General features: G+C 56.8%; 6 protein-coding genes across 6 annotated transcripts; 4 read left to right on the forward strand and 2 right to left on the reverse strand.

The window, feature by feature from the left end:
- Window positions 1–523: 523 nt before the first annotated feature.
- VTJ04DRAFT_2299 (uncharacterized protein) lies at window positions 524–3,256 on the forward strand (the record flags this gene model as incomplete). The annotated part of the gene is made up of 2 exons (XM_069360072.1): window positions 524–2,956; window positions 3,056–3,256. The coding sequence occupies 2 exons, from the start codon at window positions 524–526 to the stop codon at window positions 3,254–3,256; spliced, it is 2,634 nt and encodes an 877-aa protein (XP_069220820.1).
- A 538-nt stretch (window positions 3,257–3,794) lies between these two features.
- VTJ04DRAFT_2300 (mitochondrial 37S ribosomal protein mS45) lies at window positions 3,795–5,109 on the forward strand (the record flags this gene model as incomplete). Its single annotated transcript, XM_069360075.1, has 2 exons — window positions 3,795–4,361; window positions 4,570–5,109. The coding sequence occupies 2 exons, from the start codon at window positions 3,795–3,797 to the stop codon at window positions 5,107–5,109; spliced, it is 1,107 nt and encodes a 368-aa protein (XP_069220821.1).
- Window positions 5,110–5,365: 256 nt separating this feature from the next.
- Window positions 5,366–6,943, reverse strand: VTJ04DRAFT_2301 (uncharacterized protein; the record flags this gene model as incomplete). The annotated part of the gene is made up of 5 exons (XM_069360076.1): window positions 5,366–5,399; window positions 5,498–5,677; window positions 5,755–5,938; window positions 6,085–6,232; window positions 6,506–6,943. The coding sequence occupies 5 exons, from the start codon at window positions 6,941–6,943 to the stop codon at window positions 5,366–5,368; spliced, it is 984 nt and encodes a 327-aa protein (XP_069220822.1).
- A 3,260-nt stretch (window positions 6,944–10,203) lies between these two features.
- Window positions 10,204–10,854, reverse strand: VTJ04DRAFT_2302 (uncharacterized protein; the record flags this gene model as incomplete). The annotated part of the gene is made up of 1 exon (XM_069360077.1): window positions 10,204–10,854. One exon carries the CDS (start codon window positions 10,852–10,854, stop codon window positions 10,204–10,206), a length of 651 nt encoding a protein of 216 aa, XP_069220823.1.
- A 2,972-nt stretch (window positions 10,855–13,826) lies between these two features.
- Window positions 13,827–14,352, forward strand: VTJ04DRAFT_2303 (uncharacterized protein; the record flags this gene model as incomplete). Its single annotated transcript, XM_069360078.1, has 2 exons — window positions 13,827–14,117; window positions 14,185–14,352. The coding sequence occupies 2 exons, from the start codon at window positions 13,827–13,829 to the stop codon at window positions 14,350–14,352; spliced, it is 459 nt and encodes a 152-aa protein (XP_069220824.1).
- A 2,707-nt stretch (window positions 14,353–17,059) lies between these two features.
- Window positions 17,060–20,016, forward strand: VTJ04DRAFT_2304 (uncharacterized protein; the record flags this gene model as incomplete). The annotated part of the gene is made up of 2 exons (XM_069360079.1): window positions 17,060–17,910; window positions 19,197–20,016. 2 exons carry the CDS (start codon window positions 17,060–17,062, stop codon window positions 20,014–20,016), a joined length of 1,671 nt encoding a protein of 556 aa, XP_069220825.1.
- Between the last annotated feature and the right edge of the window lie 16 nt (window positions 20,017–20,032).

A 20,032-nucleotide genomic window follows, 5' to 3' on the forward strand; every position in this document is an offset into this window, starting at 1 on the left:
CAACATGAATCGTTGCCACGATCGGGAATCTCCGCTCCACAAGGCAGCCAAGAGCCAGAGATCAGATGAAGGACCACATAGAAAAGCCATAGTCAGGTCCATCCCGTCTCGCTACGGTGCAAGAATCCAAACAAAAGCCGAGAGCAGAGAGTTCCGATTGGTGTTGAGGGCAGAGGAGGATCGCAACGGCGGGCGGGGGATGCAGCCAAGCCGCCCATGTCTCGCGGCCTCTTATCGGACGCCAACACCCAGCCAGCAGTTCTGGACCCCGGCCCATGCATGCATCCTAACACGGCTGTCTAGGGTGTGTCTAGGGGACGCTGGAGACAAGTTCGAGCCAACTCAGGGCCCTGTCGTCGTTTAGTGAACTTAGCAACGAGCTGTGGTGGCGACATCAAATCGATCTCCCTGAGACCAGACAACGAGCTATAACTGTTGATCTTCCCTTTTTCACCCTTGGACGAGGTATGGTGTCCTCCATCCCCCAACCCTGAGTCACAGGGACGACGGCATCTGTCAGGTCATGTCGTCCGCGGTAGCATCAGCATCCAACGTCGACGGTCCCCCGGTGTCTCCCAAAGCTTCTCCTGTCCCCGGGGGATTTACCATGGGAGACTTGCGCTCCAAGCTCCGGGCCAAACTCACCCGGAGGTTGTCAGCCACGCCGCCGACTCTCAACAACAGCGGCAGCAACGTCAAAACGCCCGATACACCCACGGCTGCTCCCGAGTCGCCTTCGGCCGCCATTGAGCGTCGTGGCAGCCACATTCCTCAACCACCGACGCCATCCGCCGACGCAGCGGGCGGACTGAGACATTCCAGCGACAACAGCAGCATCAGCATCAGCACCGCCGAAAAATCACGGGTTTCGAGTCAGGTTCAACTGTGCAAGACAGCAAGCACAAAGAGCGATGGTTCTGTTGCATTGACCAACAGAGCGAGACGAGAGGAAGGGACAGACACAGCGACGCCGGAAGCGGACAAGACCACGCCGGGACCAAGACGCACCGCCTCCACTTCTCGCTCAGAACAACACGACCCACCACTTGGCGCCGATCAACAGGGCCATCAGCCCCCTGCAAGCCCTGCAAGCGGCGTGGCTGCTGCCCCTCCAACCATGACTGGCGTGACTGGTTGCAGCGAATCCGCCCAGACCCAGACCATCCAGGACACCACCACCACCGCCAGTATCGCCACTCCCAGCATCAACACCCAAAATTCAATTCCTCACCCCAACGATAACACCCATACCAACCGCGGTGGCAATTCCACCCTCCAAACAGCCAGCAGCGACTCCAAACTTGCAGTCCCCGACCCCGACAGAGACGACTTTGGCTTGCCCACCCCCGGACTCCAGCCGTCCACCTCCGCACCACCCTCCTCCCGACCAGCACAACTCCGTCGCCGCCAGAGCCTTCTCTCCAACCGCCAAACCGCCCTGATCCAGACCCTCCTGGGCGATTCGAACACGAATGACGTCGACTCCGCCTCCGCAGACCACCTCCCACCCATCAGCGCCAACATGGTGACCCGCAAAGTCTGGGTCAAGCGGCCCGGCGGGTCGCCCACCATGGTGATCGTCAGCGAGGAAGACCTGGTCGACGACGTGCGCGAGCTGATCCTGCGCAAGTTTGCCAACTCGCTCGGCCGCCAATTTGACGCTCCGGATCTCGCATTACGCATCGTGCCCCGCGAACCCAGCCAGACCGAGCGCGTCCTCGGCCCCGAGGAGCCCATGGCTCGCACCCTCGACGCATACTACCCCGGCGGCCAATCCGTCCACGAGGCTCTTATTATCGAGATCCCCCAGCGCCGTCTCACCCCGCGCACCTCCCCGCGAAACGGCCCGCCCCACGTCGTCCATTACGATGACTACCACCCCCACCACCCGCTGGACGGGGGAACGGATTACTTCGGCCCGGGAGCCATAGCGCACATGGTCCCCGTCACCCTGGCGGGTGGGTCCGCCGGCACCGCGCATTCCATTTCCGTCATCAACACGGGACAGGTGCCGCAAATCCCCTCTCCCGGCAGCGGCGTCGGTGTCGGCGGCGGCGGTGTCGGCGGCGGCAGCAGCATAGGACGACAACAACGACAGTACCGCGACAGGCCTGACCGACCCCGTCTCGGCCGGCAACACACTTCTTCCCCGACCATCCTCAACGTGGTCAACGCCAGCGGGCACACCGCGACCTACGCCGTCGCCACCGCCAACCACCCCGGCATCGTCGCCACGGGCAGCGGCAACGGCGGGCCGCTGCAGCGCGCGAGATCGCACTCCAACGCTTCCTCCGAGCAGGTCGCCGCGGCGGGGTTAACGGTGGGCGGCGGGCCGGCGGCGGCGGCGATTCTCCCCGCCCCTGCGCTCAAGACGCCGCCGATCCACCACGACCCGGCAAGCAACGTTTCGGCAGTCGCTCGAACCGCCTCCCCGCGCGGACAGGGGCGGACGAGGAAAAAGGCAGCCCCTCCGCCGCCTGAAGTACCGCCCCTGCCGGCGGGCATGCTCAGCGGCGGTGTTCCGCCGATCAACGTCCTCATCGTCGAGGACAACGACATCAACCTGCGCCTGCTTGAGGCGTTTGTCAAGCGGCTCAAAGTGCGCTGGCAAACCGCCGTCAACGGGCGCGAGGCGGTGAACAAGTGGCGGCAGGGCGGGTTCCATCTCGTGTTGATGGATATCCAGCTGCCGATCATGAGCGGGTTGGAGGCGACGAGGGAGATTCGGAGGTTGGAGCGGGTGAATCAGATTGGGGTGTTGACGGCTCCCGGGATTCAGAACGGGACGCCGGAGTTGGACGAGAAGAAGGAGCCTGGGGAGATCGCGGAGGAGGATCGGCTCGCCAATCCGGAGCTGTTTAAGAGCCCGGTGATTATCGTGGCGTTGACGGCCAGCTCGTTGCAGAGCGATCGCCATGAGGCGTTGGGCGCGGGGTGTAATGATTTTTTGACCAAGGTGGGTTATTTTGACTCCTTTTCTCCCCGTCTTAGCATTTCTTATCTTGTTTTGTGTTCTTCTGGGCAAGGTTTTGCTGACTGATGTGATACGATATAGCCCGTCACGTACGTCTGGCTGGAGCGCAAACTCATGGAGTGGGGCTGTATGCAGGCCCTGATCGACTACGAGGGATGGCGCGAGTGGAAGTCGTACTCCCAGCCCGGCGCTGGCGGGGGTGATGATTTGTTGGGGAGGAGGGGCAAGGCGAAAAAGACGCGGGCAGCGGCGATGAATAGCTCGTCGTCAGGTGATCAGTAGGGTTGGGGAGGTTCTGAAGGTAAGGGGGTGATGATGGGGATGGTGGATGTTAATAATGATGTCGGATACGGAGTGGTACGGAGTATCATGGGGTCAGGTTGGTTATGGTTTGAACGTGGGATAGGGAGTCGGTGAATGTGTTTTGGTTTCCTTGGATGGAACTCGGGGGAATGTTCTTGTACAATACTCGGGTTTGGATTTGCGAGGATTAGGATGTGGGCGTTGGGGGAAACACTTTTTGGATAACACGGATTTGGTTGCGGAGCCTCCAGTTCTTGACTGTCCTCCATCATGAGTGCGTGTGTTCCAAAGAGCATGGCAACCTCCTGATGAAGGAGATGCTGACAGAGCTATATCGGTAGACCCTAACCCTGATAGTTATCTGAGGAAGGACAGAGTGGGCTGCGTAAACCCTAACCCCGTTTTTCCAACGAGGTTCCATCCAAGTGGGGCCCTCGAGAAAAATCGAAACTCCCGCTTCCGACGCCGAAACTCCAATTCAAAAACCTCCCAACCACCACCACACCACACCACAACCATGCCTCCCCGGTTACCTTCCTGCGGTAGCCAACCCAAGCTACTGCTCAATTCCCTCGAGCAGGGCCCGGCACTCCCCTCTGCTGCGGCCTTTTCTCTCCTCCACCGACCAACATCATCCCCCTCCTCTTCCTCCTCCGCCACCCCCACCCCTTCATCATCATCAACAACATTACCACGATGCTCCCTTAAAAATCCCGCCCGCGCCTTTTCCACCACCCCCTCCCGCGCCGAAACCAAGCTCCGCCGCGAGTTTAAGGAATGGCTTGACAAAGTCGGGCCCTACCTCCGCCGCCCGCCGGGGGAGCAGGGCAGCGAGGCCCAAGGCCCGACGTATCTGACGCACGTCGTGCCCAAGTCGCACAACAAGACGGTCGCGCCGTTCCCGCAGAACCCTTACTTTGTCAGCGAGCCGGTGCTGTCGGAGCGGGCGAGGAACTTGATCTGGTACCAGGTCATGGTGCGCGGGATGCCGCTGAAAGCGGTGTCGGCCGAGTATAGTGTGGATGTGAGGAGGGTGGCGGCGGTGGTGAGGATGATGGAGATTGAGAAGAGGTGGGAACGGGAGGTAAGTTCTTTTTTGTTTTTTTTTTTTCTTTCTGAATGAAGTGATTATGGTCTCTGTGATGAGAAAAACTGTATTCGATTAGTCTTGAAGACCTACCCGTGGTTAGACCTTTCATGCTAGAGCTGAGATTCGGACCATCTCTTTCCCCTTTGATTCTCCCATTTCATGTTTCTTTCGACCTACCGTCTAACAACCTCCACAAACTCAGAACAAACCTATGGCCACCCCTCTCGCCAAAGCCCTCCGCAAAATGCTGCCCCAGCACAACCTCACCCCGCAGGAGCGCCCCTTCGAGCCCATCAACGACATCCCCGTCCACAGCTACACCCAGCAGCAACTCTTCGTGCCCGTGTCTGAATCCCGCCAATTCACGCGCGCCGATGCCGCGAAGGCGTTTGGCGAAAAGATTTTGCCGCCCGACGAGAAGATGCGCATCCCCGAGCTCATCGCCTACGAGCGCGACCTGGCCAACGGCATCGACCGCCGCACCGCCCGCGACAGGTTCGTCAAGGCGACGGCGGCTAGCGAGCAGGCGCTGGCGGCCAAGCTGAAGAAGCAGGAGCAGAAGGCCGAGGAGAGGAGGATTCGGGTCGACACGGGGAGGTTTGAGTTCCGGATTGAGGATATTGATTCGGAAGATGTGGGACGCGGCGGCAGGTCGAGGCATGCGGTTGGATGGAGGTACGGTGTGCCGTTTATGGATCGCAGGAGGGGAGAGCATAAGATCCCTACCAGTGTTGGTGTGTAGGGTGTGGGAATGGTGTAGGGTGTTTGGTATGATTGAGGCTTAGAAGTCCAGTCCCAGGGCGTAAGGAAGCCCTGGAGGTGTACAAATAAATAACAACAGCGAAGCCAAATCTCGAGTCTATTGTAGAGCTTCGTGTATCTATTCTATACGCACGGCCATTTGCTCGAGGCATAAGAATCCATCGTATCCATAAGACCTATAAGGTCCCTCCGCCACCGGGAAAGTCTTGCAAATGATAATGACGGCCGTTCTGTACTCATATCTTCGCGTCTATGCTATCCTCCTTCCACCTTCACCCCGCAAATCAGCCCTGGATATCAGCTAACCCTGCCCTGCGCTATTTATCCTAGAATGAAAATAATGGGGAACTCAATTCGGCAATACTGACGACATCGTCACCTTCTCTCCTCCTTGTTGGGAGGACACATCCTCTTGAACAGAAACGATGAGGTTCTGGCGGATCCGCGCCACGACATCCTCCGACAGGCCGAGGTGCTCGACGACGTAGCGCTCGGCGGAGCCGTAGCGGGCGCGGAGGTGGGCGAGGGTGAGGAGCATGTTTTCTTTCCTGGTAGAGAGTCGGGTTGGTTTAGTTTTCCTTTTTGTTCCTCTCCTTCTTTTCTTCCTGGGTTTTATTTAACGTACCGCGCCCTGACCATATTCCACGCCCTCTCCCGATCGCCGCCCAGCGCGTCCCCCTGGACAAGCTTGTCCACGATGGCCGCGTGCCGCGGCGCCAGGCCGAGGTCGGTCAGGCTGTACTCGGCGGCAATGACCTCGTCGGAAACGCCGCAGAGGGAGAGGATGAGGGCGATGAGGACTCCGGTTCCTGTTTGGTAGGTTGGTAGGGAGGGAGGGGGGTTGTTAGTAGTGAGTTGTGGACGAGGAGGGGTGGTGGTGATGGGGGGTGGGTAGGGTGAGGGATGAGAGATGAGAGAGGGAAGGGGAGATGAGATAAAAGGTGGTAAAACTTGCTGTCTTTGCCGGCGGTGCAATGGATGAGTATCGGTGCCGGTGGACCGGTAGGGGAGGCGAGGTGCTCGAGGACCTTGTGGAAAGGGCGGTAGGGATTGGACGGGTCGGCGGCGCCGGCGAGGATAGCAGAGTATGCTTTGACGAAGCCCTGGTTGTATGTTAGCAAGGTTTGCAACACAAGATATCAAGACCGGGACCGGATCAAACAGCCAATTTGTCCAACGGACGGCGGACGGCCGGACAGTGAAAATTGGAATCCCCAATCCATCTATCCCCGACCATGGATAGGTGCAGTTAACACCATATCATCATCTAACCACCTTTACCATTCATTCCTCAACCCGCCCCCCTTCACTTCACTTCACACCACCACCAAGCTAGGGAAACCCGAAGCAAACGCAAACCAAAACCAAAAACTCACCTGCGGCCCGTCGCTATAATCACGAAACCTCCTCGCCAACGCCTCAGGGCTGTAATCCTTTTCCAAAAACACCGGCACAAACTCCCTCTTGGCACCCTCCCAAACCTCTTCCGGGGGCGGACATTCCTCGCCGGCCTTTTGCAGCTCCACCGCCGAGCGCAGGTCAAACACGCGCGCGATGCCCAGCCGCGCCAGCCCGGCCTTGCCCTCGTCGCCCAGCTCGGTGAGGTCGGCGGAGCGGTAGAGGATGCCGCGCCGGACTATGCCCCCCTGGCCGGGCCCGGGGCTGGTGGCGGGATAGCCGCCTGCGTCGCGGAGGTTGACCAGGCCAGGGATGTGGTGGAAGGGTGGTGATGGGAGGGCTGGCAGGGGTGGTGACGGGGTTGGGTTCGGGACCGAGGCCGGGGCCGGGAGCGGTTCGGACGGGGTCCCGGTCATGGCGGTTTGGGGCTCCGGAGGGGTTCGGAGCAGATGGACAGGGGTGAGGGCTGGGTTGGGGAGGAGAAATTCCCGGTTTTGCTGGGAATTGGGCTGATTGGGAATTGCGGCAAGCCTGATTTGGTAGAAGACAGGGAGGTATCAGTTCTGTTCACCGAGTTCAAGTTGCTCGCGGAGAGGACTTGGGATTGTATTGATATCAGCTACGGGGTGGCGGATTGGTCCCGGTGCCGTCCGGGCCGACCGAACAAACCCCGCCCAAACCGAGCCCAGAGTGGGGCTGCTCCGGGACCAAAGGGCATTGCAGCCGCACGAGTTCCGGGCCTCGGTAACTCGTTCTGTCCCCCGGTGTGTATGCCTCTTCGGAGGGCAAGATCAGCTGGAATATGCCCTATCTCATGGGATGGGATGTTGTAACTGCTAGCCACCTATTCTGAGGAGGATCAATAAGGTAAGGTACTCTTCCTCCTCCCGGCTGAGCAATCAGCCCACTCCGCAGCAGTCCCAGCCTGTTTGGCACGAACAACGAAGCAGTTCCAGCCCAGGAGATGACGGACATGAACTCCTGGTCGGTTTGCGTGGCTGCCCGCTAGGGATCGCAGATCTTTTCCCTCTCCAGACTCTCACCGTAAAACGGACGGCCAGCACGCCACGGAGCGTGGCTTCCCACATGGGCACCTCTCGGTGGGCTGTCGCTGACCGCGGGGAGTGGCCAGCTCGTCTTGCTGGATACGTCTTAGCGCGTCTTGGCACGTCGCAGGGGTGCCCTACCTGTCAAAGTTGAGCCGCAAGGTCTTGGCATCTGACTTGTACCAACAGCTGGCCGTCAATCACATGGACCTCACCTCAACCTCATTCTCTTGCACCTTCCCGCGAGACTATACATCCCCTTCTCCTCACAGTACAGTGCCGAAATTAAACGGCACACTCGTTGCCCTTCACCGCCTTTTGTCTTCGTTTCATGTTTGTGCACGACACGCCACCACCCTCTGAGGCGCCTTGCCATGCCAACCGGGGCCCATGTCCTCCCGGGCTGCCACGATCTTGTCTCACTCCCCTTATGGGGCGTACACTACACGCCACTGCCATTGAGCTCCACGGTTGGCCAATGGGTCAGCCTTCCTGGCGGAGACACGGCAGCAACGGCCACACTAGTCTGAGACAGCAACCATGAGTACCAATATTGTCTCTCAAATACGCCCGAGTCGCCATCAGAGCAGCCTTCCAGTTTGCCGTGTGATGCTGTGGCACCCAAGGGGTTTGCGTCGAAAGACTGTGTACAGTAGTTACGCGTCATTCAGGCTTTGCCTCCGTGTGCCGAGACTGATATCAGGGCTGACCGGATGGCATTGACTGATCTGTTTGAGTCCCGGCTGGCTTCCTGCTTTCTTGCCCGAGATGCTAAAGTGCGGCTCTCCTCGTCCCGGCCTTTGTTTGCCCAGTAGCTGCCCGGTTCCGGAACTGACCTTAACTCGGACATGCCATCCCCCCGTCCGCCAGATGCAAAAAGTGAGGCGGACGAGGAGTGCCGTCCAAGTGATATGTGCCTGACTGAAGTGGCGCAAGCCAACCTGTAACTTTCTCCTCCCAGTCCCATTCGTCTTTGCTTCCGGGTGTGCCGAGCTCGCAGATGAGGTCGCAGCCTGCACCTCTCACGCCCTCGACATGACCTGGCATAACCACTCTCCGAGCGAGCCCGTGTCCCTGAGCCATCTTGAGGTGCTTTTCCAGCAGGCAAGCGTGCTTAGTCCCACCGGAAGGAGACAAAAATGCGCGTCAACAATGGGAAAGCAAATATCCCGTCTACTGTGTAGGTCAACTGGAGGACATCCCGGCTCCCGTCACAAACAAGGCAACAGTCCCACCCGGGCGCCTGAGAGCCTCCAGCGGCCCCAACGGCACCCCAACCCCCAACCTGCGTTAAGCCAGGCCATACCCCATCCCCACAACATCCTTGCTTCTCAAGATCCATGTCCCTCTCCACCTCAGGTAGCTCCCGCGCACCCCTATGCCTGCGCGCTCGCTCCGGACCGCCCTCGCTCGGGCCGTCACCATAAACAAGGTAGTATCTTAGATTAGCGTCGCTAGTGCGAGATTGACACAGCGGATGTTTGCCTCTCGATTGCCTTCCCGCAAATACCACCTCGTATCTGTCGACCTGCTCACTTGATGCTGCTAGCTCACGGGAAACTCCGTCATGTTTCAGAAAAATACGACGTCGGTGAGGAGGCGGAAAGAGTGTAGTGGGGATAGAAGGAAGGAGTGAGGCCTCCTGACGGCAGGGACGGTACTGTGCGCTAGCGGTGGGCCTGGGGATTTCTGAGCCGTGGTATTTTTGTCGCTGCGATGTTGGAAGAGGAGGCGAGGAGGAGGAGGGGCAGGGTGGTGGCGGCGGGTGAGTGAGTCATCTGCGGAAATGAGAAGGGGGGAAAACATCACGACATACCTGACCTAAGGCGAAGGGAAATGAAGGTCTTGTGGCGAGATGGGGACATCCCTGGTGTTGAAACGAGGCGGTGGTTCAATCCTGCGGGAAAGAGTCCCGGTGTTGTTGAGCTTGGGGATCGGATGGTGATCAAAAGGAAAGGCCAAATAGGCAAAACACCAAAGATGGTATGGGGAGCAAGCGAAGATTGAGAAGTCAGAGTGTCATCATTAGCTACCAAAGCAGAGCAACAACGTCGATTCAGGACCGGCCCGGATCGACATGCAAAAACGCTAACTACAAAAACAGAAACGTGGTTATGGGCGCCCCGAGAGGCAAACCATGCAAAGGTGAGGTGTCATGCAGATCCAACGTGCCGTACCGGTAGGACTACCGTCCCATCCATCCAAAAACTCCCGAGAAAACAAAACCAAACAAAACATGAAACAGAAAGGCAAACAAAAATAGAAAACATCCCGACTGCTAGAGTCCAACCAGATTAGACAAAGTAAATACAATCTCCCCAACCCCCAAACTCCAGGCCTCAACCACCAGCTTCAAGTCCCCCGCCACAGTTCGATGTCCTGTCTAATCTTCGAGGCGGCGCGCGGACTGGCGGCGCGATATTAGTGAGCCTGAAGCGGAATCGTCAGCACAGGTCGAGAGTGAAAGCGAGAAGCGTGGTAAGGGATGACGAATGCGTACCTGCTCCTTCACCGCGAAACACCTGTCCTCCAAGGCTCCAGGGGTAGTCATTGGCGTTCAAGAGCCTTGCTCTGCTGTGCTAAGTTCTCATCGCGGCTGAAGGTATCAGCTTCCCCTCGGCCGTCACCGCTCAGTAGTCCGAGCCCAAGGTCCGGAACTTGCGGGAGGTCCTTGTCGAGGTCGAGCCGGTCGAAGAGGTCGAGGCGGTTGAAGTGGAAGCGGCGGAAGAGCCGGCGGAGCCCGAGGTGATGATGGTCGAGGTCCGGGCCGAACAAGAGCGCGAGGGCCCGGAGGGCGCCTTGTCAACTCTGACCTCCACCTCCTCCACCCTGCAGTGAGAGTAATCGAAAATATGCTCGCAGTTGGTGCACTGGAGGATGTAGCCGTCGAGCTTGTAGTACTCCCCGCAATAGCAGCACACCCAGTATTTGGCCTCCATATACCTGGCGCCGAGGCCTTCCTTGCCCTTCCTGCTGCCATGATGGACGTGGCCATCGGTCGAGGAGCCGGAGAAGTACTGAGCCTCGCGGTAGGCAGAGCCCGGGGAAGGATTCGTGATATCCACGGTTTCGGTCCGGCAGCAACCGCAGCGCCGATGGCCGCAGCCCTTGGGGCAAGTTTCGTTGCTGGGCCCCGTGGTGCTGGCGCCCACGGAATGAGGACACTGGCAACAATACCAAAGCTTGTTCTTCCCAGCCTCTTGTCCAAGGGCCCGAATCTGATGGCGGCGCGGGGCGGCGTATTCAGGGTTCGACACGTCGTGCTCGGGGTGAGGAGACATCTTGGTCGACTTGTTTTGAACGGAAAGTAGATGAGGGTGGTGATGGCCAGAAAGCAGCCAAAGGTTTAGTTGTCCCCTGAATAGAAGAAGTCCGAGCTGAATGATCAAGAAGTGTTGGAGCGAGCAGATCTTGAATTAAGTATCAGTGGGCTTCGTAGAACTCTGCTTCTCGGAGACGTGAAGGCGTTGGTGTGTTGGCTGAGCAGGAATCCGCCTCGCTACGGCTTTGAAACCGTATTATATGCTCGTTCCTCTCCATCGCAGCGACTGTCCTTGGGTGTTTTAGCCCAGACTCCTGGATCTGACCTGACCCAATAGCTGGTCTGAAGCGGCGCCGGCCCTGAACTTACCGGACCTCAGGCCCGCACTGTCGTTGGAGAACCACAGTGTTGGGAACGCCAAGGAGGTCGGTCTGCCGGCGAGGCGGGAGGCACTCATGGCGATTTAGGGCATTGAGAGCGTTCCGATTCGGTCGAGGGCGTTGCCTCAGGCCTGTGTGGATGAGATTGTTTTGTCCAGGGGAAGACGGGAGACCAAGACTTCGGTCAACTGTGACTGGGAGTTTCCACCCTGCGCCAGGTCTGGCGACGCCACGGTGGGACAGAGGTTGCCGCCTCAAAATTCGGGACGTATCTGAGGCATAGAGGCGATTAGGAAAGCGTTGTCCGCCCTTTGGGGTCAGAATACGTTGCCCGTAGGGCTCACGTGCTCCATATCGGTGCCCGGTTGTAGCTTAATCGCGAAGACAAAGGTCCCGGAGGTCCCGATAAGATAGGTTTGCTCCGGAAAGAAAAAAGAAACAACCTTTCGCTGTTGGTCAGTGTCTTGTTGGAAAAAGGGGGCAAGTCCTTGGTCCTACCGGACAACTAACGGAGGTCCCGCTGGCCCTAGGTCAACAAGGTAGGTTGACGACTCACAGGATGGCTCAGGCCACGAACCCGCCTCGCCTGCCAACAGGCGTTTTGCAGGGCATGAATCGAATCCATGGCGTGGCGTTTTTGACCTCTGGGATGCTTTGAGCTCCGGGAAAAGAATCATCCACGGTGAGAGAGGTTTGGGGGCGAAGATTCCGCGGGGAAGAGTGAGAGGCACACATGCCAAATTCCCCCCTTTGGGATCTCGCCGGTGCCTCCGACCGAACAAAGCTTGCAGCACTGCGAAATGATGCGTCCATAATTGCTGATGGGTGATTCCTAGAATCATGATTCCGGTGATTGAGTCCCCGGGATGTTCCACGAGTGGTGACTTGTCCGACTCGGCGTACCGGTCGAAGGTGCTCTGGGTGTTGAGCAAAACGAGAGGGCAGATGGACCGCCCACTCTACCAAATCGGTCTGCTGGAGACGTAGACATGTCCTTGCCATGCCCGGGTTTCTTCAGCAAACGGGATGTTTGCCTCTGTAAGAGAGGCAAACCATCTAGAGGAGAAAAGGCATACGTGTCTTTCTTCCTGGGGCCTTCGAACACTTAAAACTCAAACACATCGAGAGCCTGATCCGCGTCTTGCGCAGAAAATCACTGCCTCAGACGGCACATCTCCATATTCTACAGCTTCTGTTAAGACTCAAGACTGTGACTCCAGCCGCCACCTCATGATCCAAGAGATCATCATGGAGGGGGAAGGCTCCAGGCTGTGCCGCTCCAAGTTCACATAGCCGAGGGCTCCTAAGACATCCATCACCTCCTCAACCCTGGGACTTCCTGCACCTCTGTAGCCGATTGGCACCGTCGCCGCGATCTGGTGGTGAAGCGGTAGCAATTTGCTCTGTGCTTTGCAGGTAAATGCTTGACAGACAACCTCCCTGGAAGGAAGTTCGGCAAGCGTGGCGCCCGGAATCTGCAGCCCAAGAAGGCAGTTTAGGTCTTGGAACTACGCCTGAGGCTCAAATAGTTCCTGGTTCCATGCAGACCTACATCGATACTAGTAGAAGGTCACAGATATCACACCGCAGAGCCTCAACCCTTAGTCATCCAGGCGTTGGCATACCCCTTGCTGCCGGGCGACAGTGGAGATTCAGCAGGCGTCTCGGTGGCTCAATGTGGTATGCGGGGCACGTTCCAGGCGCCGAGGCAAGACAGGCAAGATAATGGCATATTTCAAAGGTCCAAAAAGACCTCCCGAGGTCAATTGGTGAGATAAAATGAGTTTTCATCGCTGCGATGACATTTTGGGCCGTTTCCTTGCCGGTGTACAGTTTTGGTTTTCCTCTGACGGTTGCTTGTTGACTGATTTCCAAAATTTGTTGACGTCACCTCCCTTATGGTGGGGTCAGCAATTGACAGCGGCAAAACCAGTCGCCAAGAAGCTGCTCACCTCGGGCACCCTGCCGGGCTTGCCCGGCAGACAGCTCCACCGTGGGCCTGGAACGGCCCAGTCCCCCAGCCTCCAGCACAAAAACAATCCAACAAAACACCATCTTCGAGAAGCCAAATAGGAATCATGGCCCAATGTATGGCAAAATAATAGCTTCACTCAGTTTTAATCCATGTCAATGTGGAACTCCCACTCTGGCACTGCAAAGCCTCAGGTGGCACTCATGTTTTCTGCACTGTAACAACGGAAAAACCTTGGAAGAATGGATGCCGGCGGTCAAGTGATGGTCTACAACCGGCGGCTGGTTCAGTCTCTTGGCGCGACGGCCGCCGCCAACTCAGCAGTTTTTTAGTGTCCAGAGGCAACCCCAACGGAGGAGGCGCGAAGCTCGCGCTGCAGATCAAAATCTGTGTGCCTCCTTTCCATCCCTCTCTGCCGTTCGCACATCCAAAAAAGACCACAACACTCGACGACAAAAAAGACCAGCGCGCGACTCGACCGCGACCAACCTGAGGCACACCTATAGGAGAGGCATACACCGAAAATAGCTTGACCGAACCTCCCCGCCTCCGCCTTTGCCTGTAACACACACCACCGCGCATTCACCGCAAAACTCCCACCCTGCCTTCCCCCGCCGCGCAGCGAAGCGAAGCGACAAAATGGCCGTCGGCGGCGTAACCCTCAGCTTCCTCCTCTTCTCGCTGCTGCACTTCGTGCAGTTTGTGCTGGCCGTCACCGTCTGCGCGCTCTACGGCATCGACCTCGACCGCGCGCGGCGCGCCGGCCACCCCGCCGACGGACGCTGGGTGTACGCCGAGGTGGTGGGCGTGCTGTCGGCGCTGACCTCCCTGCTGTACCTCATCCCCGCCATCCTGCGGTTCGCGCTGGTGTGGGCGTGGAACTTGGTGCTGTTTATCCTGTGGATCGCGCTGTTTGGCATTTTTGGACGCGTAAGTGGATCTTTTCGTTGTCTGGCGCGCTCTGCTTGAACAGTGCTCTCTAACGTTGGGTATGCAGTTATACATCACCGAGCCCGTCACCGAGGAGAATCAGCGCATGAAGGCGGCCGTTTGGATCGTGCTCGCCAGCGCCATCGCATGGCTCATTGGCGTGCTTGCGTTCTTCATTTATTGGTGGGGTCACAGGGAGCGCCGGTCTCGGTTCACCAGCCGGGCGAGGATCTGAAACGGAAACCGTTGGGGAAGATGGGAATTGCATGAACGTGGTGTGGTGGCAGTTGGGAAAGATGGCCGGTTTCCCTTTCGCGGACGCTTGGGCATCCAGGTTGGATGGGAAATGGGATGCGCCTCTGCGCGCAAGGACTTGGTGCTACATGATGCATTAACTACTCCGTAATGACTGAGAATGATATACCCCCTCCTTTCTGCCGTTGTTGTCTGTCGAGCGTCGTTGCAGTTGGACATGCGGGAGTACGGTTTCACTTCATGAGTCAGTTTCCATAGGTACATATCAACATGCCCAACCTACACAGTACAAATCCCAGGCATGTCAAGCTCGATAGGTACGGGCAGCGGCATGAGGGTGGACCCTTGGGCATGCAGCAGCCCGCGATATTTCTGGAATCTCAGGTTGGGCATCCCTTGAGAGAATATGACGTCATGGATGGGCAACTAAACCTTTGCTGATGCCGAGTTATCTCCAATGGCTCTTTGAACAAACCTACTCGTACTACTACTTCTCTGTTTTCCAATGCAAACATATCTGAAACGAGCTTACCAATGGTGCCCAAAGTCTGGGACTCCCATCCATTGCAAGGAACGATTGTGGCTTTGTTTCTCTGTCAGAGCTGCAGAATCTTGGGGTACAAAGCCAAGCTGGCGATCGTTGGTTGGGTGGAGAAGGATCTGCACTTCTCTTCCGTCCCGCTTGAGCTTTTACCCCACTTCACAGGTACCACTACCTTGCTCCTCCTACCCCCTTTTCGAAGTCATCTGGCACTTACAATTCAAGTCCGAGGACGATGGCATTCAAGCCAGATACTTCTAATGACTCAGAGGCAGAGAGATAAGGGAGAATATCTCTTGGAAAGGGTGTCCGTGATCGACACTGATCCTATCTCCCCAGCTTGACTCAACCTCAACGCATCCAGTATGGGAGAAACCGTCTCCCAAACTTGGCCAACTCCTCGATGCAATAGCCATTTACTCCCCTGCTCCCAGGTCTCAGTGGCTTGCTGAAACGAAGACCACTTCCCGTCCACTCATAGATGGACCATGCTGCATCCCTCCTCCATGAGGTGGTCCCGCACATGGACTGCACAGCGGAATACTCTCCACATCCATGCCCGTCCTCCGACAGGGAGACCCCTCACTGCCGTTGGAATCATTGAAGTGCCTGATGCCCGTCGTCGACACGGCACCAGGACTATTCACAGCCAGGACCACGGATACTGTGGCCCGCACTGTCGATGGTCGATGGTCGATGGTAGCACCAACAGCGGAAACGTGCTGGGATCCCGTCATCTGGTTGAGTCTCTTGAGGTTAAAGGTTGCCACTGATATATCCTGATATTGGGTTTCTTCCCTCCAACCCTCCCGTCGCTCTATCTATTGCCTAAGGGAGAGACCAATATGCACCAAGAACATTATCGGCACACAACACGAAGTGCTCCTCCAAGAATCCGATCCCCAGCACAACCACACCCAGCTTACCCGAGCTTACACAGTGTCTTGGCTGGTCGTCCAGAGTTGCTTTCTTCATGCATCGACCCACAAAGGGCATAGATGGATCGACTCCCGCTGCATTTCTCCTGCAAAGAGGCAGTATGGGCAAACTGCGAGGCCTTTTTGTTCGTCGATGAGATCAGGAATGAAAGTGACATTTTTGTCCGAGCATTCGGTTCCGCATCAGAGTGCCATCGGAGTACGTTGTGGGAGGCTTCTGTTCTGCAGTCCCAACAGCCCTGGTTCTGTCGGTTCTATGACACGCTGCTAAAGTCAGGTACTTGCAGTTCGCGATCGTATGCATTTCTTAGCTACCTGGTACCTTAGTCTATGGGAAACTCTAAGGTCTAGAGCCAAGAAGGTCCTCAAACTCTCCTCCATCCTTTCTACAGGATCCCCAGTCGTCCGGCAGAGAGCAGCGGGTGCATGGCGTGCGTAGCATCTACGGACTGCCGCTTCGTCTCACAACATTCTTGTCATACACTCCAGAAGTCCAGGGAAGCCGGGCAAGGCCTTAACTTAGATGCTTTGTCCACTGGGAAATGTATGAAGGCCTGACTTGAGGATTTTTGTTACATACTGTGCGACCTGCAAACATGGTCCTCCCTGTCTCTCCCTGGTCCTCCTCTCCCTTGACTCCGAGGATCCCGTGGTTGCTTCGCTGCATGAAGGGATCTCCAGGGTCGCTCGATCGCGCGCTCGAGACCGTCATCGACACAGAGGGGGCTGACTCCCGGCAGCACGCGGACAGAGCGTCCAGGATCTTCCTGGGCAGCTTTTATAGCTTTATCTACCCATTTGAAGGTTGGTCAGCATCATTCCAGATACATATCATAATCCCGTGGCCACCACCTGCTGGCCGATGATGTTCCCATCCTCTCCACGAACTATCGCGGTCTCATCTTCGGACGGACTTGAGTGCCCGGTCTTGTTCGGACCTCATTTGTAATATGTTCTCCTTATTACTTTCTCATCTCCCTACAGGAGCTTGGACCCCTCGATGAAGTATACACTCCTCTTCGAAGAGAGAGCATCACAATCCTCCATATTATCCTGTCACCGCCTCATATGTCCTCCCTGGATGACCGTCTCCAACCCCGCCTCCGTCTACCAACCTCCTATGTGACTAGCTCTTATCCAACACCGCCGAAAGAACCCACCTAAGCAACCTCTCCCTCAACTCCCCACCTCCCAGCAGCCCGGAAACCATGGACAAACCAACCGCTTCCACCCTCCCAACCTACCTCCCCCTCCCCGACACCACCAGCCTCGTCCACAACCGCCGCTACCAACCCCTCGACGAGTCCGACGGCGGTGACTACTTCTCTTCCCACTACCGCTGCCACCACACCTGGCATCACCAGCAGCGCCACAACACCCACCGTCATAATGGTGTCCACGACAACAACAACCAACTCCGCCGCCACACCGCGCCGGGGGTTTACTACTCCACCTCGGACCTCTCCTCCTACGATGGTGACAACGACGACGAGGCTAATGACCAAGCTTCTGGAGTGGGGAAGATCACCGATGGAAACGGAAACAGAAACAGAAACGGAAATGGAAATGGCAACGCACAAGCAGCTCCTATCCCTATCATCTCTTCCTCAAAACACCAATCCGAGTCCTTCTCGCACCACCACCACCATAATCACCGTCTAAGACGACGAAGGCGAAGGCAGCGGCCTAGGGCGAATACACATGCCGAGGGGGAAAAGATATACCACCGCACTCTTGGTGGTGGAAACGGAGAAGGAGAGGGAGATATCTGGTTTTTTGAGTGGTCACCGACTCCCGACGACAACGACGACGAGGACGAGGAGAGCAGCAGCAACGTCATCAACAGCAACAATCACAACAAGACCGCACTAGAGAGGAGAAGATCCGATTGGAAGGGGATTGGACCCCACTCGCCGGTGGTGGCGAAGGAGAAAGAGGAGGAGAGAGGTTGCGATCGGGGCGAGGAGCAGGAGGAGGAGGACAGGTCGTGGTGGTCGTACAAACTCGACAACGGACATGGGGAAGAGAGGCGAAGGAATGATGATAATACACATCCTGGGTATGCGACATCAAGGACTGAGAGGGAATCTGGCCCGGGGAAGTTGTTCCTGGACGGGAACGGGAGGACAGGGTTGGGGCTGGAGATGGAGGAACGAGGGTTCAGGGGTAGGTTTGCCGTTTTCCTTTTCTTATTTTATTGTTCCAACTTTTTGTTTACTTCCAGAATCTATTTTTATTTTTTGTTTCAACGATCATCCGTCATTCGGCATTTTTTTTGTTTCTTACTGTGATCATCGGCCTTTGTTTCTTGCCCATCACTTTGCCTTGTGTAACTCAACCTTTCCCCAAGCTCCATAGCTGTTCTGTTGACGCCACCCTTCCTGTTGATGTCAGCATCTGCCCCTCTACTGGTGTCCGGACGACACCGTCACAATTACCCCTGACTGACCATCACTCCGATTGTTGATCTCGCCTTTTTCTGGCGACAAAATCCTCAAGTGAGGTACGCGTCCTACGTCATGACTGGAAACCACTGTCAGTTATTGTGGACTTGTTCCATTCTTGGAGTCGCCGATCTTCCCTTATGTAACAGAGTGGTTATGTAAGGCAGACTTGCCTCCATGCCTTGAATCAACACCACGAAACCTGTCATACCACGGCTCGATTCAAGCCTCTTACGATTTATTTACTCCGTATCCTGCTTGAAGTTACAATCCTCGTTTCCTTTCTTTTTAATCTCTTCACTTAGGATACGGTTCATATTCCGGTGGTTGTGAACCTTGCTTCATTGACTTGCCGTTCTTCCACCATTGACTAACACACACATCCCAACAGAACCCAAACAATTCCCAGACTCAACAACAACCCACCCACAACCTCCACGTCGCCCCCTCTACCAAAGACCTCACCATCAAACCCGCCACTCCGAGGGATTCATCATCACCAAGCCAAACACCACCACCTCCACCATCACCACCCTCCACCGCTCCCAAACCATGCGCCATATCCCAAACCTCCAACCCCTTTCCCCCAGCAGCAACACCAACAGCAGCCAGAGCAATCCCATCGCCATCCAAACACGCAAGAAGTCAGACCACCAGGCCGGACTACCACGAGGATTGGAATCCACCTTTACTCCTGCCGAACCCCTTTCTGCGAGGGGGGATCTTCAAGGGTATGTTTCCCCGTCCCATTTCTCACATTTTCTCAAACATCAGACATCGTCAATGGGTAGATAGCCGGCATGAATTCTCTCCGCTGAGTTTCTCTACCTACCTTCCTTCCTATCTTACGCTACCTACCTATTAACCTGGACATCACCATTAACACCAACCAACGATCCAGAGCCTACTTCCCCCTCCACGAAGACCCTCGCAGGCGCCGAATCACCCACCCCTTCTCCCGGGACGTCGAACAGGCCAGACACGCTTCAATCCAGCTGGCAGCCGAGTGCAGCAGCAACAGTAGCAGTATCGGTAGTCAATCAGCCCATAACAACAACATCAACAACAACAACCACTACTACCACTATTCCTCCTCCTCTTCTTCATCCTGCTCCGGGACTTCTTCCCTCGCTGGCAGTCCTGTGGTGCCACACCCGCTTCTCCAGCGCCGTCGCCAACAAACCCAAACCCAAAGCCGTATCTCTGCTGGGCAGAGCCAACCATCCTCTGAGCAGGAGGATACCATTTTTGATGACGACGACGACGACATCCCCCCCGGCGTGGTCATCCCCAAGGGCAAGTACTACCCCACCAACTGGGAAAAGCGCCACAACCAGCCCAAGCTCCAAGGACCCGTGACAATGCCGCGACGGGTGGCGCCGTATCCGCGCTTGTTTGCAGACCAAGACCAGCCGGGAAGAGGAAGGAGGAGTCAAGAAACGTCTCTCCCCCGACAACATCAGCAACACTACCACCACCACCACCAACAACAAGACCCGTCAGCAGCAGCAGCAGTTCCAAGATCAGCCATGTCAGCTGCTTCATCGCTGTCATCCACCAACCTCTCCCCGAGCAGCAGCCGACCGCGCATCGTCCCCGTGGGCCTGTTCCCCCAACCCAAAAGCCCCGCATCACCCCAGCTAGGGCCGATTGACTTCCCCGTCGAGCGTCCCGGCGCCGCCACTTCCATATCGCTGGACAGGGAGACATACAAATATTAATCTGCCGACAGGATCT

The sequence above is a fragment of the Mycothermus thermophilus genome (genome assembly GCF_041956435.1).
Source record: "Mycothermus thermophilus strain CBS 625.91 unplaced genomic scaffold VTJ04scaffold_2, whole genome shotgun sequence".
NCBI lineage: Eukaryota > Fungi > Ascomycota > Sordariomycetes > Sordariales > Chaetomiaceae > Mycothermus > Mycothermus thermophilus.